Genomic DNA, 24,346 nt, shown 5'->3' with positions numbered 1-24,346 from the left:
GGTTTGTTTTTGTAGTTCCTGTTGGCTGCCACTATATGTCAGTGCTTCCCTTCTTGCTCCTTAACTGCACCGTTAAATCGAGTTGAAGTCATAATTCAACATCAGGGTTTTTTGCAAGAGATATTCTCATGAAACAGGTGCTCTCTCTCTATAGCAGATGTGCTATTGCTTATACAAAAGGACAAATAAAGATGTTTAGACAAAAATCAATATGCATTTTATTAATGTATGTACAGTACAATAGAGACATTTTGGCACCAACAGTTGTTTATTCTACATGTTAAAATTTGAGACAGAGACAACAGAGTTAACTACGGAGCTGTTAAAATGCCAGATGGCCTTAAAGTTAGGAATGGAATTTACAGTATCCTATTATGGACATCATTTAAAAAACAGAAAAACAATCATGTTTAAAACATGTAGATCTTCCTACCAAATTACAGAGCACAATAGAAGCATAGGCTACATGTAAATACAGTGCTGTGGAGTTTTTAAATGCTTAACGAAAATACTGTTTGGTTACAAATGTTTCCCATTTTGCTGAAAAGTTGCAAGTAACCTTATTCCAATAGTTTGTTTTGTGTTTTTGAAGAAAACTAAATTTAAAGCATTTAAGAAATTAAGCTGGCCGAATTCCAGATCTCTGAAACACCGCCCACATGTCTAATTTATTCTGTGACTCAAATGTTGATAAATAAATATTTAAGAGAACATTTGAAATTTGGTCTAATTATTAGGCTAACCAAAAGCAGCTCCCAATTTATATTATCAATCAAAAATAATAAATAACATGAACAGTATGAGTGTGAAACTATAAACCCAGTGCAATGGTTCTAATCGTTGTCATAGATGCAATCTGAAAAGAAAAGACAATATTTCTTTTAAAATGGGTTTCTTTTAAAATGGAGATTGGGGTCCACTGCTTAAAAAAGGTAATAAAAAACATACCATCTCCAATATCATCGTAGATATCACCATCACTGTAAACAAAAACAAAACGATCAGTACCGACAACATGTTCTTATGTCTCTCTTTCTTAATAATAATAATAATACATTGTATTTGGAGGCGCCTTACATAACAGCCAAGGTCACCTTACAATTCACAAGATATTCAAAAAGTCAGTATAACCAGACTTGTGTGCACTTATGTGAGTGAATATTTGTGGTACTTACTCTGTAAATATGTGGCCGGTCGAAACATAACCAACTGTAAAATACACACAGAAGCAGATTTTAGACTTGGGTCGTCCAATTTTGTGTTGCGACGAATACAAAAAAACTGTTGTGTGGGAATCTTGAATATTTATAAATGTTTTTGCAACCCCTAACAATGAGCTGCAGATACTCACATTTCCCCTCATCGTTCCGGCAGATCAGTTTGTTATCCACGGCGTTAACAATTACGTCAAGTTTCTCTCCTGCTCTGACTGCGAGCTCCTTCCCACTCCACTTCTTATTCGTCAGTGTCGGGGCGATGGTCACCTGGTTAAGCACCTGTATCTCCCCTTCATACTGAAAGAGAATGACATCATCAATGTTGCGACTATTGACACCACATTTGTTATTAATGTAGGAAAAGCTTTGCCAGTTTAACTTTATATTCACCAGTATTATTATACCAAATTTTCAAATTGAATTTGATTTAAAGAATTATTTTTAACTGTAGTCTGAATTCATTTGAATTGTAAAGCGACAGTTTAATTTTTTTTTGCAGCGGTCAAATAAACGTGCTTGAAGACATAATAGAGCAACACACTTTAAACTTTTTCCTGAATTCCTTCTCCTCTTTCTCAAACTTTTTCTGCTTTTTTTGGTCCATCTCTAGAGTCTTGCTTCTGCCTTTTAGTGGTGGAAGGCTGCAGAGAAAACATACATATTTTATGTCACTTTTTTAAACCTCTGACAGTTTTGAAAATACAGGTCAAATCATAGATATAAGTAGTTGTGAATGATTGTACCTGCTGATGGTCGGAGGAACGGGAGGCCCACTTTGAGAGTCAACATCGTCGTATATATCCTCATCAATTGCTGTGACAACACGTACAAAAATAAGTTAGTTATGGAATATTTGTTACTTTAATACCAAAGACCACTGACATTACATGAATTCAGAGGGGACACATTTTAAACAAACTACTAAAAAAGACCATCAGCATGATTTGAAGAGTAGGTGTGTCAGTCGGAGATTCAAACTAGCACATATCTACTTTATATTATATAGGAAGGACAAATACTGGGAACACGTATCCTTTTTAATTACATATCCACATGGTATAATACTATTACAGTGAGTAATACCTGAATTCCCATCCGCATTGAACTGTTCTGGTGGAGGCATTCTGGCACAAGAGAAGACAAATAGTTAACATTTTACATAATTTATATCATTGCAATATCGTTAATCAAAAGTAGGTTAGTATGAATCAGAGCAACCACACATGGGGATCACATTCACTGATTTGAACACAATATTTAGTTAGTATACTCGACATTGACGGACAATTCCTTTATACTACGATCTGGTTAACAGTCTTATATTAATTTAAGACATGCAAATGAGTTGAAAAGGTTAATAAAATCATCAACAGTTAATGCACTGATTATAACAGAAACAACGTGTAGATTAGTCATCCTTCAGTGTTAGTCAGTAAGTGATCTAATTTGGGGAGAGAATCAAAGTTCAAAATCAGCTTCATCTGAGAGGAACTCTAATATCTAAAAATGAGTGATGAGTGATTATGAACAGTGGACAGTAGATCTGTGATCAGTCTTAGTACTGAGTGTATTTTACTCTTTAGTGCTGGATAGACGTCCGTTCCGATCAAACATCTGAAGGAAGCTACGAGGCTTCTTAGGAGAAGACCTGCAGTCCGTGGGACTAAAGAGCCAACCAATCATGAACATATCTGCATTTCTTTCAATTCTTTTAACTTTCCTGTCCACATCAAACATATTGTACTGAGATAATCGTACTACATCTGACTATTAAAAACAAAAAAGAAATGCCTACATGACGTCCAGGTTTGGATCAATATCATCATATATTTCTTCTCCGTCTCCTGGAGGTGGGGGCAGGACAACTACAGGAAAACAGTAAAGACGTTACGATAACATATTTTACCAAAAAACAAACATGATATTAAATGAATGAAAAGATTGTAAACAAATATGAGGACATTCATATGTTCATTTTTAGGTTTTAAACATACCTCCTGGTCTTTTCATTCCACTGTAGGGTAAGAAGGGTTGAGATAAACATTATAGATTGAGTAAACCTTTGTTTTGGAAAGTTGATACATGTAGTAAATAGGGTCATAAAGCTAAACTCATCTTGCAATGTAACGTGTACATTACTGGTTAATTATGAGCTTGAATGGTGCTGGTATTTTTATCATTTTTAATCTTTTACAAGCTACCTGTTGGCTATTGTTTCAATTATTTGTGCTAAGCTAAGCTAAAACTGCAGATATAATGCCATCTAACTCTCTGCAAGAAATGTATATTAATCAAACATATTTCCTTAAGGGTCAACTTTGAATATTCTGAGCAAATCACAGAAAACAAAATAACATTTATTTAATAATATCTACAATAATATACGGTGAAAATGTGAACTTTTTAATATCTGTTTGTCTGTGTTGCTGAAGCTGAGGTTCTCTTGTTCTCTCTCCAGTCATTTCAGGTGCAACTTGTCTGTGCATCAAACTGGTGTCGAGTAAGAGTATATAATTCAGTACCTGTTATCAGAAGACATCACATCGATGTCGTCGTATACTTCGGGGTCGTATGCCGGCTCAGATTTATGCTTCTTCAGAGTGTTGAAGTCAATTTCCACTGAAGTGGTCTTCACATAACCAACTGTTGGATAGATGTTGGGTATTAGTCATTGCATGTGTAGCTCATGAATAGATGGAAAATAAACAGATAATCAGAGACATATTCAAAGGCTTATTCTGTATTAACAGATTGTTTTGTAGGATGTTAAGACAAGGATACGTAAAATGCTGAGGATTAAATACGTGGACTCACTGGATCCATCCTGCAGTCGACCCAGCCACTTCCCCTCGGGGTTGCCCATGACACGGATGATGTCCAGGCAGTCTCCATGCTTCAGAGCCAGATCGGTCTTACTCACTTTACAATCCACACACGCCTTCCCCTGGTGGATGACGTCCAGGGAGCCAACCAACTAACACACCAAGCCATACACAAACACATGCAAACAGACAAGAAACAAGAAATAATAGATTGTTACATTCATTTGGATATGTATCCCTTTTTATGCTTAGCTAAGCTTACTCCCTGCTGGTTTTAGTTTCATATTTTGTTCCATTCTTGTTGACTCACTTTATATTTCTTTCTGGCATCTTGTTCCTTCTTCTCGCGTTCCTTCTTCTGCTTTTTCTCAGCCTCCAATCGTTTTTTCTCCTCCTTCTCGTCTTTCTCTATCTGCTTGTCTTGTTTTTGTTCAGCTTCCTCCCTTTTGAGAGCAAAAGAGGGTTGACAATAGACAGTAAATTATAAAATTTGACAAATGGGTAAATTAACACAGCATTTATAAGATTAGAAAACACATTTCTCCTATTTGACAAAGAGAAGTAGACAATACCCTGAAGAAATAAACTAAATGGTTCCAAATGTTCATTTCTGAAAGTACAATAACTTGTTGTATGGTTGCAAAACAACCACCAGAGAGCAGTGTCTGTAAAGGTAGGTATAAACACAGCTGGACTGGGATCTGAACCAACGTTCGAGTTAAAATCAGCCAACCTAGTTTTTTTGGCAGGGCTTTTTCATAGATATGAAAAAGATGTTGGATAAACAGGTGAAGATTTAATGAAGAACACTCTCTCACCATCGTTCTTCAAGATCCTCATACATGTCATCATCTTCATCATCATCATCATCATGATCAACATTTTCCTCCTGGCCAAGACACACATAAAGAAGCAATAGTTAGAACAGCAGAAATTAGTTTACTTTAATACATGATTCAGTTCATACTTGAATCACTTCAAACCTCTGTAGTCTCGTGTTACCACATTTGGTTTTCATTTTCTATCTTTGCCCCAATAATTATAATTTTTTAATTCCTCCTCTTTGAATATCTGCTCTTTCTTTGCACATATATATAGTCACACACCACCAACAATGTATCCTGAAAACAATCTAACTTGCATATTTTATTTGTTTTGTTCATACACTGTAAGTTATTATCATTTACAAGAATCATCTGTTCTAAATCGTGCTGTAGCTGGATGTTCCAATACATGTTGCTACATATTGCACCGTAAGGTTTCGTTTTTGGGTTAGTCACATGTGTTTTTGTGGTATTCACAAATTACTTTGCTGATTCACAACACTTTGTCCTGTTGAGTTCAAATATTTGTAATCACTGAACTGTTCATTTGCCTTTTTCCTTCAGCACAATTGCATTTCAGTAATTGGTCACTAAGGGAATGAATCAGGGATTATACAGCGTGAAGTTAAGCAATGATTCTAATTAACATAGGTTCAGCAGTTCAGTCTGTTTTAGGTGTGCTTCAAGATGTCACATTCAGTTTGGTACAAAGCCAATACAAGCATTTGACTAATGTTCAATAGCTTCATTTGAAAAATATACATGTGCTGACCTCCTCAAATGCATTTATAAGCACACAGGCAGGCGATACCGCAGCATCCGCACTAAAACCACCAGATTCTGAGACAGTTTCATACCACAGGCAATAAGACTGCTAAACCACTGAACTGCTGAAACAACATCTGTTAAACACCTGAACTGTTGAAACAACATCCATAACATTCATCTGCTACTTAGTAATTATTTATCTATTTCTCTAATATATCATTCCAATAACTTGCATATCGACTCTTATTGCACTATTTCACTGTTTCACTTTTTTAAACTATTTTTCTTTTTGTATTTGCTATTTACTTGCACTATATTTGTCTGTTTATCTGTGTTATTGTGTTGCACTGTTGGAGAAGCCTGTGACCTAAGATTTTCATCGGCATAACTACACTGTAGCTACAGTATGTTTGTATGACAAAATAAAGAACCTTGAACATGCACGCTATTTATCTAAGTGAGTACAGTATGTCTGCATTTAAATGTGTAATCACATGCAAAACTGTATTAATGTGAAATGAAATCAACATATCTCACCTTTGCTCTCTGACTGGGATGACCTAAAGAGAAACAAATAATCAACATTACAGGAGAATATGATTCTTATGGAAAAGCTCATCATCTGCCTTTAACTTGAGCTCTGAGTGTTTTTAGTAACATTAACAGTGTATCGTAAACATGTTATCTCTTGACTCTGAATCATGTAAAGCAAAGTTTCTTGAGGTTGCACTCACACTGAATGGAAATCTAGACTGTCTAGAGATAAATAGACAACTTTGCAGCATTTCTTAACTGCCAATGCTGCAAAGTCATACCTCCACTGTATGATTCTATCCCACATTGAATACTGTTTTACAAACTGGTCGTTTGCTTGTGCCACAAACCTGAAACCAATAGAACAGCTGTACAAGAGGGCTATCAAGGTGTTTGACAGAAAGCCATACCACCACTGTACCTTCCTTGAAAAACATAATTTCTTGAGTTTTGACAATGTTAAGTCTTTTACAAGTATGTGTTTCATTTATAAATGTTTACATGGACTGGCCCCCCCTCCCTTAGGGGAATTCATCCACAAAAAACACACTGGACGCTGCACTGCGGATGGAAATTAGCTGAGAGCTAAATCTGGCACTGTTACGCTTGACACATTTTAATGTTTTAAGTATTCATTACCGTGCATTGTCCCTGCCAAATAAACGATTAAATAAATACATAAATGAAAGAAACTACAAAAATAAGTCAGTAAGGCCGACTATTCACTGCCAAGCTATATTGACTAATGTAGTCTTCTGATATGGTACAAGGTTCACCATCACACAGTCCTCTCATTCAGTGCAGTCATGATAATTCACATATATTTAAATAGTGATTGTTCCTGAACCTGTAGATGGTGGTAGAGGCGGGGGATCCTCGTGGAACTCACCCTGCTGCATCCTGAAACACACAGTCAGAGGTTACCTTCAGAAAACATACGGTACAATCATTATTTAGTTGGTTTTTCCCTGCAATAATGTGGCGCTTACATGGCTCCAGGGTGTCCGGGGGGCAGCTTGGGAACTGCAGGCTGAGGGGGTTGAGGTGGGGTCATGTTGTTGCTATGGATACTGGCGTGAGAAGGAATCGGGAGGGTTGGTTTCTTAAAGCTGCCAGGACCTGTGACAGAAAAACAGGATGTTAAAAAAGAAAACAATTACTGTAAGTTATTTACCCCAACAATGATACATTGATGCATAGAGAACTATGGACCCCTTAAAGGACTAGTGTGGTTGCTCATGCAAAACAGAAACCCCTGATATACACTATGACCGAGTGAAAATACGCAAAATGGTTATTTCTGCTGTTACAGTTTTTACTCATTCTTTATGATGCTTTTAAGTCAACATGTATCTCTCACCTCTGACTGAATACCAATGTAGGTCAGGTGTTTGTCTAAATACAGAACCTCTCACTTCAAACTATCCCTGTTTGCTGGATTTACTTCCTCATATCGTGAAAACAATGTATTCTGTCAGAGTGCAGAGTGGGGGGGAAAGAAAGGAGAAACTGGACAGGGAACTTGGCTGGCGAAATAGAGGAACCAAGGGTGTTTCAGTGACTTTGGTCTCTTATCTTGTGCTTTGAACAACTGCAAAGCAGTTTTTGCAAGACTTGTATTAATTTTGTACAGAATGTACACAATTTAAAATGTAGACACTGTATAAAATTATTCCTTAGATGTTCAGATGAATTGACATTTACGAGTATAATGCACATGCAGGTTGTTATCATTGCTGCTTTCTCAGATGACCAAAAATACACACAAAAATGCAGGCTACACGTTGCTAATGTCACTGACACTCCACTTTAACTATTGAAGGAAGTCCTTTTCACACTTCTGAAACGCATTAACAGATCCTGCTTAAAGTGGCATTTCCTGTGACAGAAAATAAATGGACTGAAGATCAACACAAATAAAACTGTAACAGGAACCCCTTCTAGTTAAGTTTTGTATCAGGTCAATATCTCTTTTGCAGCAGAGACCTGAGAACGAAATACATCTCTATAGGATCACAGCTAGTCAGTTACCTGAACTGTTGACATAATTTTATTGAATTTCTAGGAAATCTTAAATAAGTAAGATTTTTTAAAGATTTTAATTGTTATATCCCTTCCAAGAAAAACAAACACACCTTGTGTCCTCAATGGCAACAGGTCACCACAAATAACATACAGATATCATCACTGCAAGAGGAATTTGTTTCTCTAACTTGAAATATGTTTATACATGCACAAAATGAGATCGGCTTGTTTTTTAGATTTAAATCTATAATATCTTCAAATTCAACTTTATACTTTTGAATCCAGCAAAATAAAAATAAAGGAATAAGGCATTCATCTTTCTTGAATAATTGGTCATCTTCAGCAGATAAATAAGCAAAGGTCCCCCCTATATACAGTAGAGCTCTTTGTATGTATGTACATGTCCCCTCTGTGGGACTAATAAAGGTATTCTGATTCTGATTCTGATTTTTGAAGCCTGCAACTTTTCACTCTAATCTAAATAAAGAATGCTTGCTTGGGTTTAACGGTAGCACCTAAAGTGTGATGACACTTCCTTACCGGGGTTAAGCTGTTATTAATTTGGTGATGCCTCAAACTGTAATGCAACTTTGTAAGAAGCAACTCTGTAGTGCATTGCACATTGTACTCATACAGATATTAACCCCCTAGATTGGTACATTTACAGTATAGTGTCACAAACCAGCCTTTTAATTCCTTATAGTACCCCTACTTACCATTATCAGAGGCCACAGTACCTCTTTTAAAGCTCTCCAGGTCAACTTTAGGGGGTCGGTTGGGTTTGGCAGGAGCAGGGCCCAACGCTAAACTGTTGGGGAGGGGGTTTTTCTTGGGGCCTGAAGTGGCATCATTGGTAATGCTGCTTGTCTGAGGAAAAAGCTTTGGAGGTTTTTTGATGCTGGGTTTTTTACTGGCTAGAGGTTTTGGAGGAGGGACAGAGTTGGTGGCGGTGAGCGGCGGTTTCCTGGCTCCCCCGTTTGACGGTTTGTCATCTGCTACCTGGCCGTTATCTGACTCTTTGTTGAAGGTATTCTGAGCAGTCTTGAAGTTGATCGGGGGCTTAAAAAGGTTTGCCGGAGGTGAAGGTTTGTTCGCAGTGTTGAGGCCAGCTCCTGCTAGTTCTTCATTTTGCTGCATTAACTTTCCAATGCTGCTGCTCGGTTTTGGTTGTAAACCTCCACCGCTGTCTTCTTTCACCCAGCTGGGCTTGGAGTTGATTGGTGGTTTAGGATATGTAGGTTTAGGGTCAGACAGGGTGGGGCTCAGTTGGGGCTTGTTGAAGGGGGGAGGCTTCTGTAGAGGGCCTTTAGCTTCAGAAGACTGTAAAAAAGGTGACTTCAAGGTTGACTGCTGTTTATTAACGGTGAAAGGTTTTCTGTTGCTGTTGGAATCATCCTGGGTGCTGGCAAACCTGCTTGCTGGGGCTTTAGCAACGTTTGGATCATTTACCTCTGAGTCACTTTTATTTGATTCTGTGTTTTTCAGATAAGAGGGTTTTGAAGGAGTATTTATGGAACCGCCTGAGAAGGTCTCCTGGACGGGTTTCTTTGTGGGTATGGTGGGGCCAAAGGAGAGGATGGGGTTAAGAGGTTGTTTGATGCGTCCAGGCGGTGTGAACGAAGACTCGTCAGTGCTGACCCCACCTGCTTGGAACCGAGCCATCATGGCCTTTACATCGGCTTTGTTTGCCTGGAAAGAGTGGAAGAGAATCAGGAAGAATAATTATAATCAGAATACAAAAGCAGAATTGAAAATAACATTAGGGCTGTGCAGGATGCAAAATGATTTCAGCACAACAAATATTCTGCTACAGAAACTGAAACTGCTGGAACGAGAAAAAAGAAAGAAATCCTCATTATTTGACTTTTATGAAAGTTCACATGGGAACGGAAAGTTGCTCAACATTAAAAAGCCTTATTTCCTCTCAGGGGATTTCCTTCTCTCTTTTCCAATCGCTTTATGTGATACATGCTGTTTTCTGTGGTTACTTAACCTCTCTGTTTGCTTCTATTGGCCACTCATAAAACACTCATACCTATTGACACAAACCATGATAAAAACACACAGAGCAACTACACACACAGCTCTTGCTGAAGAGTAGTTGTCCATTCATCAGAGGTTCAGGCTTGCTACATAAGGAAAAGACAATAAACCCAAAGTGATAATTAGCATCAATGCTCACCTTTCCACGTAAGCCATTGGTGTGTGAATGTGTGTGTCACCAACATTGGGTTATTAGAGCTTGGATTGGCAATCTTTATAAACTAGCAAGAGTAGAGTTGATTTTGAAAGTATCACACTGAAATAAAACGAACCAAGTGTTGTTATCCGTTTCCAATAAAAGCAGCTAGCAGGACAAGCTCCAAAAGAAGAAAAAAAGGTGCCAATATTGTTAGCTATACTGTCAGTCTATTTTTTTAGACTTCCCATGAAAGCTATTCCCCTCAAAATGATAAAGAAAACATTCTTAAAAGCTCATAAAAGTTAAACGACACATAAAGGGAAAGTCTTATATGTAAATTAAACACAACTATAAAATAGATAAACTCGTAATTGCAGGTAAAGTGCTCTATTACTGCAGGTTAACAAAAGCTACTTTTGTCAAATATTTATTGAAGACAGGCAGCTATGTTTGCAATATGAGCAATTTGGTTCCACTAAATGTTTTTAAAGCACGGATAGATGCTATCCAATCGGAAACTGTTGGAACCTGTAAATGTCACTAGCTATGTAAACTGTAGTCACTGTAAATATGTTGTATGATGTCCTTTTTGTTTTTCTGTTGTTTTATGTATTCATGTGGAACCTACTTTCAGCAGGTCACCCTTGAAAAAGAGATCAATGATCTCAATGGGATTCACCTGCATATATAAAGGTTTGAAATGAAATGAATGTCTGTTTTGAGCCTTAGCAATTGTTTATTTTATTGCAGTTTGATTGGGGGAAGGGAAATGTAAATAAAATAGTCTATTGTGTTGCTTTCAAATGAGCCATTCAAACATCTGGAATGTTTCTCTCCTTTGAGCACAATATGCAAAATGTTATAACTCAGGATATCTCATGCCGCTTTACGAAGTGCAACAATAAACAGACCCAGTAGGTGCCACTCCTATTGTAATGAGGCAGGTTGGACTGGAGTCAGAACCATACCAGGAAGTAAAGATAAGATCATGAGCACACACACCTGATGTTAGTCCTACAACAGAGCAGTGAAAGTAAGGGAAAACTGTGTGATGCAAAGTATAATGTTATACCTGAAGAAGAATAGGAAGTTAACTAATAAATGTCAGATCTAATAACAACATTTAACCAAATACCTAGCTACAGTATTGTAAAACCAGTCCTACTTGCTTCAAAAAGAAGAAGCTGGCTGCTGGGTGTTATTGTAACAACAATGATTTCTGCATGATGTTTATGAGACATGCAAACCCAAGTTAAGCTCATGATTACTTTTTAATAATTCTGAACGAGTTACGTTTCGAGATTGAAGCTTCATGTCTTCTAACGACCCTGACAATTGTTTTGGCTTACATGTTTTAGAATTATGTTAATTTGCAAAACATTTCCAGTCAAGATCGTGCCTTTTGTATGGCATGGAAGTTGTAGGAAATGATTATGTTTTTTGTTATATGCTGGAGAAAATATAACCTTAACTTTGCCTTTAGACTTGCTAAAACATAACCATAAGAAAATGTCATAGTTGTAGGTTACTACAAGCAGATATTTGTTGGAAAATGATTGCCAGTTTAAACGTTTTGCTGCTTTTCAGATTACATTTTTCTACTTTAATTTACATACTGGACTTCTCTGCTCTGCAGTTATCTATCCCTCCATCATTCAAAATATGGCTAAAAATATTTTATTACGGTATATTGCAGTATTCTTGGCCTGGGAATGGACAAGTAAGGGATGTTGGAGCATTGTTTTTAGCTGAGAAGGTCACTGCCCACTTTTACTTTACATCTACCACCTTTCTTAAGCAAACTCTGCAGCAGGTTCCGTATTTGGTGCCCTAAAAAAAGGCTTAGGGTGGAGTCTCACTTTAATAGTGCCAGTAACATCTTGCAGTGGTGCCATAACCCTTTGTCTGTCATGATGTGACTGCATATTAAATCAGAGGAAAGTTCCCTCATCACGCGTCTGTTTCTTAACCACAGTGTACTAAAAATGGCCCAATATGTTCTTTACCAGACAGTCGCAATTACCGCTTCTCTAAATGTCAGTCCAGTTGCAATTTTGTTTAAAGAACTTTCAAATGTTTGAAACACCTCTTAGAATATAGTTAGGTGTTAGCTTATAGCTACATTTCCTGTTGCTGCAAATATACCATATACTTTTGCCGTCTATGCAGCCATTAAGCATAGGTACATGTTAAGTGCAATGACCAGCTGAGAAATGAAAGAGAAAAAACTCACTTCTTGTCCAAGTAAAGAGGAACCATGATTTCTATTTCTAGTGTGATGAAAAGTGGAGGCCAAAGTTGTCTTGCTCAATCTAGTTAACACGAACCCACACAAGAAAAATACCAAGAGGGTGAATACTGTTTTTACACAATATAAATGAAGAAAACAAATGGAAACTTTAAATTCAATTCAAATAATTTGGCCCTTTTATTAGATTAACTAAAAGCCTACAAATCGCTACAGTGACTCTGAAGTCCAAGGTGTGTTGAATGCCAGCGTACTATTTAACTTCGATTTAACTTAATCCTCCTGAATCACACATGCACAACTTGCTTAAACACATTGCATTGGTAAATGAATGTGTACAAGAATGCTACTTGAGGAAGTTGTTGCAAAGAAATACTTGTCACTCACAATTCTCATATAACTATAAATCTTGTGAAATCTTCATATAGTGCGACATATTTCAAATTGTAGCTTTCAATAGTAACTTAACAGTTTGAATTGCCAGTTTAGTTGTACTCACCATACTGAGAACAGCAGCCCCAGGTACCTCTGCTACGTCCGAATGGTTGGTGTGTGAAGTGCAGCAGAATGTGTTTGATCAGTGTGTCTGTGTGAGTTTCTGTTGCTGTCGAAGAGAGAGAGGTAAGATATGGTGAATGACAGCGAGTGTGACAAAGCATTAAGTGAGTGTGTGTGTTTGTATGTTGGGGGGATGAACATTCTGGTTCAGTTGGTGACATAAGTAGACTACTTCCTCTCTTAGTAGTAAGTATGTTTTGTGTGAGTGTCCCAGCCTCTGTTATCTGTGTGTTTTTATCTGACGGATTTGCCTATCCCTGTCAAACTTCCTGCACATTCCCTCTGTGCTCAACAACTGGTGCCCACTCACTCACTCAGCGGCAGGTGAAGAGAAAACACTGTGAGGCTTGTTCCTTTGTTTGAAACACTTCAAATGTGACTATTTTGGGGAAAGAAATGTCACATGACATGCTAAAATGTGGCAGTAAAATGTTAACGATGTTCACCATAAGTTTATAATGTTAGCCTGCTAAAATGTACGAATAAGCATGTATAACTTATCTAAGGTATTTGGTCATACAAAGTTCTGTAAACATTTCGATTTTCACCCACAGGTACACTCAGGTGTGTGATAGGGTCCGTGAACGTCTGTGCTGATCTTTCTGAAGTAATAGTTCAGGTATAATGTATTGTATTGGTAGTTTAGTTTTTACTCTGGACCATGTAGTGTTTTTTTGTGTTGACTTTGTGGCCACTTAAGCCTAGGTTAGTGGTTTCGGCACTCAGTAGGGTGGGAAAAACTGGATTATCTCCCTGAATACAGAGAAAAGTATGAGTGTTTGGAAGAAAGAGGTTGACAAATGCATTGTGTGAGAAAGTGGAACAGGTCAGTGAACCCAATGATAGCTGAGCAGTCCTCCTAGTGGATGTCATGGTTATATTATCATTGCATGACACATTTCAATGGGACTATTCAGAGGAAGCTGTAAATGCTTAACAAAAATAAATAACTGTACTTCTTCATGATTATCACAGGTATTTTGTTTTTGTACTTCAGTATGTATCCAACTATAGAAACAGGAGGAGGACTATAAAACAGGCGGTTCAATTAAGTAGGCCTACTGTTCATAAGAAAATAAATAATAAAGCACATTTCTTAGAAAATAAGGAGAATTGTTAACAAACAAACATTAAACGCTTGAAATACATCTATTTCATCAAAGTATGTGCCTGGAGAAAATAGACAGACTTTACTCTTATTTTCCTGTCTATGTTAAAACTGTCTTTAATCTGCCTGACTGCCATTCATTCGGACTGTGGAAGTTACAACACACCCACATGCAGATTTGATCATTCCTATAAGGAGACACTGCTAGATATTTAATTGTATTCGTACGTTATTTGCCCACCAGAGTGTTTCCAAACCTATAATTACTTACTTCTTCTTCCCTTTCTGTAAGATGCAGCTACACTTGCAGAAACTAACATCCACATTTAGGCATGTGTGATGTTTTACACACATTTCCTGTTAACTCACTGCATATCTTCTCATCTGGATTAAATTACGAAGCATTACTTAAGGATATTTACAGCGTTGCCATGTCATGACTATTCACACTTCTATTTACTGGGCCCCATATATATAAATTGCTCTCTCCTATAAAATTACGTTTGTTTTTTATGTGCTGTATGGAATTTGAGGCCCTTTTATGTACTCTAATCATAGGCATACAGATACGTACATGTCAAATGTTTTATTTTTTTCAGAACTGAAAGACTATGCCGTTTAATCAGACTTTGTTAAGAATGTTCTTGAAGCATGCAACGTGTCCAGCATCACTAACTCTTTGTTTTATTGACCCTGAGGTGTCTGGAGACTGCAGCTCTTTAAAAAACAGATGTTTAGCCCAGAATTAAAATGAAGAACATGTTTTTTGTTTAAATACAATTTCAATTTGATTATCACAGCGTTTCAGCAGAGGGAAGTTCCATTTTTATATTTTAGACAGTGATTGTGTTTGAGAAAGAGTGGACAGAAGTGTTGCCAGAGAGCTCAATCTGCTCGTCCTTGGAGTACAGTTTAATGTTTCATTGTTACTTCAATGAGCATATGCCTACACCAGATTTTAAAATACAATTTAAACAAGTTGCACATGTGTTTTCCTTAAGTCTTTCTAGAATGAAACCATTCCTGAAACATTTTCTGTTCAGCTTTCACATTTATTTCTTGCAAACATAAACATATACAGCTTATTATTGTGCTGAAGATGTGTTTGTAGGTCCTTGTTATTAACTTGTGTATGTTCATGTGTTTGCTGTGTCATCTCCAGAATATCGGAAGCTCTTCTTCACTCCACTAAATCTTCTTCCTCCTTCCTTCTCATCATTGCTGTGACTGGTGATAGTATGCGTCCTCCGTCCCATCTTCATCTTAGCCGGGGTAATGCCCCCCCTCACTGGCTCCTCTCCCTCTGTCCTCAGGGCAGTGGATCCCCAGTCTCTTCTGCAGCTTCTCCTCCTGCACCCGCTGCTCCGTGGAGTCCACCAGGTCGTAGACGTTATCCAGGGTCCACATGGGGGACGGGAACCACGCCTTGACGTCGCTGTCCTTCCCCACAAACAGCATGCTGAAATAGTCCTTACTGATCTTCAGCTGTTCTTTCAGATTGTTTATCATGTCCCTGGATAGAGGTTCGACTTCACTCTGACTATGACCTGCAAGAACAATGACAAGATGAAAAGTATGTTTTCCTCTCTATACAGACTGTTTGAAGGAATTACAAAAATGAAATTATTACCGTTTAGGGGAAATAGTTCAACAGTTCCTGATGCTTTGTTCCCAGTTCCAATCAGCTTCAACATGGCAAAGTGGCGAATGCCTGAGGAAAGACCCAACATTTTTTTTATTATAGATTTATTTAATGTTTAAAAAAATAGCTTTTGCAGGATGGCCAATTATAAAATTACTTATATATTTTACATAAATCATGTATTTTCAAAAATGTAATAAACTCTGAAAATATGTCAAAGCATCCAAGTATAAAGTGGCATTAAAAACACTAAAAGTACACCTAATTGTACTCAAGTACAGTACTCAAATGTAAATGTAATTGTCGACCTCTTATCTGTCTTAATACATAAGAATACGTTATAGTAAAATAATAAAGTACACTTATATACATGTATGTCCTTCTTTGCAAAATAGTTATTATGCAATTCTGCCCAATAAGGCAACTGGCACTGTTGGTTGGAAGGTCAGACAGGAAATGTGACTGTTGAAACATTTCCTCATTGCACCGAAAACTACAGAGAAGACAAGCAGTGTATTGTGCAGCAGAAGTGTAGGGTGTGTGTGTGTGTGTGCGTGTGCGTGTGCGTGTGCGTGTGCGTGTGCGTGTGTGTGTGTGTTCCTGACCCAAGTGACACCCCTGTCCACTGAGAGCAGAGAGCTGCTGCTGGAAGGAGTAGTCGTCCTCAGAGGGAGCAGAGATGAGCAGCAGTCTCCTTTTAGACACGAATCTAGTTTGATAATGGGGTATCAGTCAGTGGTAGGTGACATCAGGTTAAGAGATGAGAGGAAGTGTTTGTATCTGCGTTGTATTAGATGGTAATGAACACTAAGCTAACGTGCAGTACCTGAGCAGTATATTATCAGCTTCAGGCTTTTGCTTCCCATTGGAGCAGGACGGAGGGCTCCTCCTTTCCTTTTCTTTTTCTGAGCGCCTTGAGGCAAAGTTGTCAATGTACTCGAACAGAGCAGGACCTGATGGGGGAGCCTCAAAAACTCTCTAGGGTAAAGAAAAGCTAAATAGGTCAGGTTAAATATTACATGGAATTACATTTCAATTGGTCCTGACATGCCTAAAACAACAACGAAACAAAAACACATCTATTTCATTAAATGTATCAATTCATTACAAACATCTCTTATTCAATTGTGCTCAATTCTATTGGATTTTCTCAAATAAATGAAATGGTGGTACTAGATGTGTAATTTTTAAAACATGTTGTCTGTGGCAGACGAGGTGAATATTGTTCTCAACACACTGGCCAGCTGTGAACTAGACTACTTCCAGGTGTGATCCTGAGTGGTGCTGAGAACGAGCATGCACACTTATCTAACCCAGATAAAAAGACAATAAAAAGTTCAGAGAAGACTGTTTTACGTTGGGCTTGATGTCATAGTCTGTGACGGTCATGGAAAAGAGGTCCGAGGACGACAGGCCGAGCTCTGATCTCAACAGAGAGATCAGACCCGAGTCTGAGAAATGTTCTGATCGGTCACTGAGTGGAGGCTCAGACTCTGAAACACACAAAACGTAAATCAACGCGGGAACAGACAGTTATCTACATTAGTGTAACCCAGTGCAACCACCGTGTAACCTTCAGGGACTGTATTTGTAGGCCTGTTTTATGGGGTTTTCCGAACGTTGATTTATGACCAAATACCTACATTCTTCAAAGATGAAGCACAAAGTTTGGGTCTTCTGCTAATTTGTCAAATATTAGCATGCTTACCCTCTAATCTAAGATGTTTTGAGAAGAGGAAGAAGCTTGAACAACATTTTGTTACAACATATGCAAGATTAAAAGGATTCACTGTTTGACAGTTTTGCAATTCACAGTAAACTAAGCCTTTGCCGCTTGGAAACACCATATTTGCGTTTGGTTACACATTGTAGAAAAATACAAAGTGTTCCTCTGTTGGTTTCAAATATTCCGACAGTAGTTAGTTAAAACAAATAGATAATATCTGCTCAATATTTATTTCCGAGATCCTCCATAGAGGGAACCTAACCAAATGTTGTAGATGCAAATGTTCAAACAGACAACATCATACTGTGTACACACACACACACACACACACACACACACACACACACACACACACACACACACACACACACACACACACACACACACACACACACACACACACACACACACACACACACACACACACACACACACACACACACACACACACACACACACACACACACACACACACACACACACACACACACACACATACCATGTATACATCACTTCAGGGGACATTACATTGACTTACATGCATTTCCTGGAGACTTATCCTAACCTTAACAATAACCAACACATGCCTAACCCTAACCCTTACCCTTACCCTAAACCTAACCAAGTCTTCACCCTAAAATGAATGATTCCCCTCATGGGGACCTCCAATTTGTCCCCATAAGGGAGGCGAGTCCCCACACGTGACTGTGTAAACAGATTTAGGTCCCCACAAGTATAGTAATGCTAGGCCACACACACACACACACACACACACACACACACACACACACACACACACACACACACACACACACACACACACACACACACACACACACACACACACACACACACACACACACACACACACACACACACACACACACACACACACACACACACACACACACACACACACACACACACACACACACACACACCTAGCTGGTGGTGTTGCATAGTTAGCGTGGCGTCACTTCCTTCTCCCACAATGATCACCATGGTGATCTTCCTAATAGCGAGGTCACAGTGTTGCTTCCTGCTGTCGTCTCTCTGCTGGATGTACAGAGTTGCCTCTCTGCTGGGCGTTGAGATCAACTATTACCAGGACAACACCAAAACAGATGCATCTCTCTTTAAATGGATGATGGGGAGTTACTGATCAGGCACACATATGTCTTTAAAGTCTATTTGTTGTGCATGCATTTACTGTAAAATGTGGATCAGGATCTGGTAAAAGATAAGGAAAAAAAGTTCTCACCATTAACCTTCTTGCCCCCTTCAACTTGTCCAAAAACTCCTTCAGGGCTGTTTTATCCTTCTCACTGAACTCTCTGTTGGACTTTTTCCCTCTGCCTTTTCCTTTCTTCCCTTTCTTCCCTTTACCCTTTTTCTTAGAGCTTTGTTTTTCCTGCGTGTCCTCCTTTACATTCTGCTCTTTTTTCTCATCACCGTTTTTCCCGCCATGTGTTCTCTTCCCTCCTTCCACAGCTGAGTCAGGCCTGCAGTAGAAAAGGAAAACATTACTTTGATGTTCGTCCAGTATTGAAAATAGCACCTCTTCCTGGTTTAAATGACTGGAGAGGCCTGACATAACAGATGGAAACATAACATCTAAGCAGGATTTAAGTGGAATCAAACATCAGCACTCCTATGTCTACCATGTTGGAAAGATTGACTATAAATATGAACACCTGTCTTTCTTCACTTCTTCGATGCTCTTTGATACAGATGGAGGGCTTTGCACCTTTTTCTGTTTGTTAGAAGTGGCCCCACCTGCACTGCTAGGCTCCTTCACCCTTGTTGACCCCTTACGGATAACAAACCTCGACCGTCCACTCAGTATTTCCTGGATTTTACTCTTAAGGGCAGCTTTTTTGTCCATGGGAGGTTTTCTTTGTAAAGCCACAACAGAAGTCACATTCCCTCTCCTCTGAGGGCTCAGTACCTTCTTCTTTTTCCTTTTCATCACAAGCTTCTTTTTAGTGGTTTTACATCTGAATAAAATAAAACATAATACAGCATTTGTCAGGTCAAATGTATGTCGATTTTTCCAGAAAACAACTCAGAAACAATCATTGAAATCCTTTACCATGTCACATTTACTTGGAATGTAACAAGCATTCTTCCATTGGTGCATTAACTCCTAACTGAAGAAGAATTTCCCAAAACATTTTTCCTAATAAAAGTACCACTTCAAATTGAAAGTAGACTGATCTCCTTTCCTTTGTTCTCTGTTTCAGTAAATGCCAGTATAATGAGACCTCAAGTTGGATCCTCTTCTGGTCATTTTCTCCAGATTTCTCAAAGGAAACTGATCAATGAGCTCCAAAACCGCCTCAATCCGGACCGGGTAAGGAAAGCGCTCACTGGCCCGAAGGTTTTTCTTTAGAACCAGCATGGTGAAGCCTTGCTCCTGAAACCATTGGTACAGACAAGGAGAAACGGTCAGGTACTGAAGAATGTACATACAAACTTTAAAAGGAAATGTTTGTAGCTAGCATATTATGTTGTTGAGCGACTAACTGGTTACCTGGCTGGTTAGCTCCAGGTAATGTAGCAGTTTGCTAACTGTGTCCGGGTCCAGGCTCTCCACTGTGGCCTCTCCTTCAAAAGTTGTTTTCTGGATTCGACCCTCCATCATGGCGTTCTGGATGATGGTGACGATGAATGTGTCTCTTTCTGCTAGACGGCAGTTCAGCGCTTTCTGAAAGGTGAAAGAGTCCGGCAGAGACGCAAAACAAAGAAAAGGAGTTACAGAAAGGCTATTGAAGCTCTGCAATGCTAATGAGAAAAATAATCAGGTGATCCTTTTCCTGATTTGGATTTAACTTTTTTTTAAATTGTTTATATGAATTAAGAATAGGTGAAAAAAGGATTTCTCAGAGTAATCTTTGTAAATGGTTTAAAACAAAGTGTATCTATGACAAAAGTGGAAAAAAAGCTTTGGATCATAACTCTAGGATATTATTTGAAACGACTTAACATTTTTCATCTGTGAGAAATACCCCATGACCCCAATGTTTTCTTCCAGGGGACTTTAATTTCTCCATGCACTTTAAACACATAAGGTGTGGTGCACTTCAGCCTCTTGTGGACAAAATGAGTATTACAACAACAACAACAACAACAACAACAACAACAACAACAACAACAACAACAACAACAACAACAACACACACTGATACATGATCCTGACAAGAACATCAAGAAAAAATTGTGACTTCGAAAAAATAATCCGGGGAAAATGTGTTTCACAAGGGACTTTGGAAAGCTTTGCCTGGTAAGAACTTGATTTCTTCTACCTGTTCTCAAATTCCACAAATATTTTCACTTTCCATATTACATTTATTTTTAAATAAAACTCTAAAGGGTATATCTAAAGAGAAAATAAACCTACCTGCTCCATTTCCTCCAGCTGTTTCTCCATCATACGAAGGTAGTGGTCATTATGGGATGGAGCTGTGATCACCCACAGTCTCTTTTTACCTGGAGGGGAGGAAGGGTTTAGAGATAAGTAGATAAACAGAAATGAAAATAACACAGCTGATAATTGTATTGTCTTGCCTGCAAAGTCTGCCAGGAAATCCAGCTCCGGAGCCAGGCTGGTTGAGGACTCTCCAGCTCCTCTGTTATCGCCATGTTCTTCGTCTAACCCCAACCCCTGCTCGATCCCAGGGGGGAGGTCTGAATAGTCTCCCCACTCCCTCACATTGGGGTCCAGCGGCTCCTTGGGCTTGCTGCGACTGATGCCCGGCGATGCGGTGAGCAGACCCGGGTAGCTGAGGCTCCACAGAGCAGCAAAGAACAGCAGAGGCCAGTTTGACTTATTGAAATGAACAATCATTACTGACACAGATGAGTAGTCGGTTTGTTAATCAGCTGGAAATAGTTAGCGGCTCACAAATCCTCGAGTTAAAAAATGCATTTGTTCTAGGCAGCAGCGTTGCATCTGAAACAGAATGGATTTGCCAGCTCTTTAGAAGTGATTTAAGAATACGAAAGCTTTAAATCATCAGTCGCAAAGCCGAGTAATCCATATGTCGAATCCAAATTCAAAACTCCATTAAAGACGGGAAAATTCTGTATCCTAGATAAAGCAGGTGGATCAAATCTGACATGAATCTCAAAGTTAAAAGGATAGAAGAGACTGTAGTTATGTTAACCCCTCTTACCAGCAGAGAGGGACTGAGTGGGGAGACTTCCCTCACACACACACACACACACACACACACACACACACACACACACACACACACACACACACACACACACACACACACACACACACACACACACACACACACACACACACACACACACACTCCTGGTTCACATTATACCCCAGGATCGTTAACAGGAAACTCCTGTTTTTTAGGACTTCAAAGCATTTCTTGAGGAACGTTTTTTTCTTTATTTCTCCCTCTCTCCTTCTCTTTCTCTCTCATATACACTTACACATTCTCTGTGTGTATGTGTGGTGCTGTTTTGTCCCACAGCTGACTGTTTTAGTGTCCATTATCTATGAAAGAAATGTCTCTTACATGCACACACACATTGTTGCATAACTGTAGGTCTCAGTCAGGGGGCTGCTGTAAAGCTGATCTTGACCTTTGACCTCCCTCTAGAGCGGGGCAATTGAAGAGACAATAACCCTGCAAAATCAAATTATTTCCACTATTACACCTTGTAAAGATTGACCGCTTTTGACAGATTTATGTTTAAAATTCCGTAAGTATCTATCAGAGACTGACAGTGAATATTGCCTGCTGCCTCCCACAAGTCAGAGGAAGAAGTGTTGACAGAATGGCGTAGTAAAAGTGGGTGATAATAGTAAAAGCAGTTTAGCTTAAAGCCATTTGTTCAACAGGAGTTAAAGCTTCTAAATGAAGGGGCTATGACCGTAAATGACCCAGACAGGCTAATGGATGCCGCAGTCTAGAAAGGTTCACACCAGTTCAGAGTTGTTAAGCAAAGGAAAATGTGCCTACAGGCTAGTTAACCCGACAGACTGTCAGGAAAAAGGTTTTCATCCCTCCCCCCGTCAGCCCATTAAAGCTCAACCTCCTTACATCTTGACAACATTAAACTAAATCCTGAAACCAGCCATCTATCACTTTTTTACAATCATCTCAACTATCAATTCTCACCAGAAATCAAACCTAGATGTTTTCCCCTGAAAATGATAGGGCATTTTAAATTATCCAAATTGACTCTGTAAATATAATATAGTAAGTCCTCTCAGAGCACAAACAAATATATATAACAAATGTAGTGTAGACAGCAGCAGTGACATGATAGAGGCCTTGAATGATTCATATGGGATTAGATCCATGATGCTGATGTTTCCTTCTTTTTTATGTAAAGCCAGGATCAGTCACCATATGTCAAAGATGTGATGGCCCTTGATGTGCAATCACCCAAAATGCAATTGGTCTTCCTTCAATCCTTGTTTTTCAAAATAACGACCTGGGAAAAAACCAATTGGCCTGAAAAAAGAAATTGGAACAAAAGACACATATTTAACGAGCAATATATTATAAATATCTACTAAATGAGCAAGCTACAGTGACAGCAGGTAGTGTGAATTTATTGAAAACAATGTCTCTTGAAAGGCATTAGGACTTGAAATGTTCCTCCATCTGTTCCCTGACCTTAAAAGTACACATGTTGGTTGAGTTTGTAGTATGAATTTCATTGAGGAAGGAAGACAGAATTTGGCAAAAATAAAAGCAAAGACATTGAGGCAAATCCCACGCAATTAGATGAGCCTTCCTTAAGGGTGAACGATTGAAATGAAAACCAGGCGTAGCTACAATGCATTCCACTCTCTGAGCCTGATAAAGAGAACCAGATGAACAGTATGCATGTGAGCGAGAGTATTCATACTGTATGAAGTGCATATATTACACTGTTAGTGAAGGGGTGTGCTGTTGCGCACGATTAAATATGCTGAAGATAAGAGTTATTGCTCCTGTTCTCATGAGCAAAGTTTAACAGCTAAAAGCTTAAAAGGAAGGCCAACCACCTTTCATGTGTATCTACAAGCACAGACACACTTCTACCACCACGCCAATTATCTTATAATATATTTCATTATGTGTCATACAAGAATACTGCCCATAAATTGAAATCTCAATGGTAATTCTACTTACTGTATTCAGTTCATTAGATTCTTATTTTCAGGAGCTATCAACACAAATGTAAATGAAAAAGCAATAGATGACGCGATGTAAAATACTTTATTAAAAAGCACCGCTTAGTGGAGAATGTGAGTCTTGCACCATATGTTTAAACAACTGAGGCATTGCTCGAACGTGGAACTGATTAGACCTTGAAGGGGCTGGAGGGGGCCCACCGCAGTTCAAACGGCGGTGAAATACTTTAAAAGGAATGTAATAGATTGTTTTAGACCTTTTATGTTAGACATTTATATTTATATGTGAGTAGATATCCCATCATGACACCTTGACATCTTATAGAAGGGGATACACCACAATAAATACCGAAGTACACAAAAAGGAATGCATCACAGCTACAGTAACAGAAAATTACACTTATCTTTAATTTTTATAATTTTACTCAGTTTGAAATGGCAAAACATACGAAGCTTTACAATGAATACATGGATGTTGCATACCCACAGTAGGCTATATTTCAGCAATGACATATGATTTAGGCATATCCATAGC

At 38.6% G+C, this 24,346-nt stretch overlaps 2 protein-coding genes across 4 annotated transcripts; both read right to left on the bottom strand.

Moving 5' to 3' along the window:
- Positions 1–194: 194 nt before the first annotated feature.
- Positions 195–13,313, bottom strand: fybb (FYN binding protein b). 3 transcript variants are annotated; one of them, XM_034200576.1, is made up of 19 exons: positions 13,120–13,313; positions 8,928–9,879; positions 7,155–7,284; positions 7,013–7,065; positions 6,169–6,191; positions 4,858–4,928; positions 4,350–4,482; positions 4,032–4,191; positions 3,740–3,860; positions 3,212–3,231; positions 3,013–3,082; positions 2,794–2,880; positions 2,301–2,341; positions 1,961–2,030; positions 1,759–1,858; positions 1,352–1,514; positions 1,176–1,209; positions 949–980; positions 195–856 (listed from the first exon to the last, which is right to left on the bottom strand). In XM_034200576.1, exons 1-19 carry the CDS (start codon positions 13,120–13,122, stop codon positions 834–836), a joined length of 2,286 nt encoding a protein of 761 aa, XP_034056467.1. In that variant the 5' UTR covers positions 13,123–13,313; the 3' UTR covers positions 195–833. The 3 variants fall into 3 exon arrangements, with proteins under 3 accessions (XP_034056467.1, XP_034056466.1, XP_034056468.1); XM_034200575.1 differs by having other exon boundaries at positions 8,907–9,879; positions 13,120–13,311; XM_034200577.1 differs by lacking the exon at positions 2,794–2,880 and having other exon boundaries at positions 8,907–9,879; positions 13,120–13,311.
- A 1,870-nt stretch (positions 13,314–15,183) lies between these two features.
- Positions 15,184–21,818, bottom strand: ccdc80l2 (coiled-coil domain containing 80 like 2). Its single transcript, XM_034200563.1, has 12 exons — positions 21,222–21,818; positions 21,055–21,143; positions 20,188–20,361; positions 19,919–20,070; positions 19,349–19,651; positions 18,916–19,156; positions 18,596–18,752; positions 17,285–17,421; positions 16,755–16,906; positions 16,534–16,637; positions 15,917–15,997; positions 15,184–15,833 (listed from the first exon to the last, which is right to left on the bottom strand). The coding sequence occupies exons 1-12, from the start codon at positions 21,499–21,501 to the stop codon at positions 15,550–15,552; spliced, it is 2,154 nt and encodes a 717-aa protein (XP_034056454.1). The 5' UTR covers positions 21,502–21,818; the 3' UTR covers positions 15,184–15,549.
- Between the last annotated feature and the right edge of the window lie 2,528 nt (positions 21,819–24,346).

This window comes from Gymnodraco acuticeps, unplaced genomic scaffold, assembly GCF_902827175.1.
Source record: "Gymnodraco acuticeps unplaced genomic scaffold, fGymAcu1.1, whole genome shotgun sequence".
NCBI classification, from domain to species: domain Eukaryota; kingdom Metazoa; phylum Chordata; class Actinopteri; order Perciformes; family Bathydraconidae; genus Gymnodraco; species Gymnodraco acuticeps.
Note: the sequence above shows the minus strand (reverse complement) of the source record. Positions and strands in the feature narration are given on the sequence as shown.

Coding starts and splice junctions, on each gene's coding strand:
- ccdc80l2 (XM_034200563.1), bottom strand. CDS start 21,501: ATGATTGTTCATTTCAATAAGTCAAACTGGCCTCTGCTGTTCTTTGCT. Junction 20,071..20,187: donor ACCTGGAGCTAACCAGCCAG/GTAACCAGTTAG, acceptor CAATGGTTTCAG/GAGCAAGGCTTCACCATGCT. Junction 16,907..17,284: donor ACTATGACATCAAGCCCAAC/GTAAAACAGTCT, acceptor TCTTTACCCTAG/AGAGTTTTTGAGGCTCCCCC.
- fybb (XM_034200575.1), bottom strand. Junction 4,929..6,168: donor ATCCCAGTCAGAGAGCAAAG/GTGAGATATGTT, acceptor TGTCTTGGCCAG/GAGGAAAATGTTGATCATGA. Junction 4,483..4,857: donor GAGGATCTTGAAGAACGATG/GTGAGAGAGTGT, acceptor TGCTCTCAAAAG/GGAGGAAGCTGAACAAAAAC.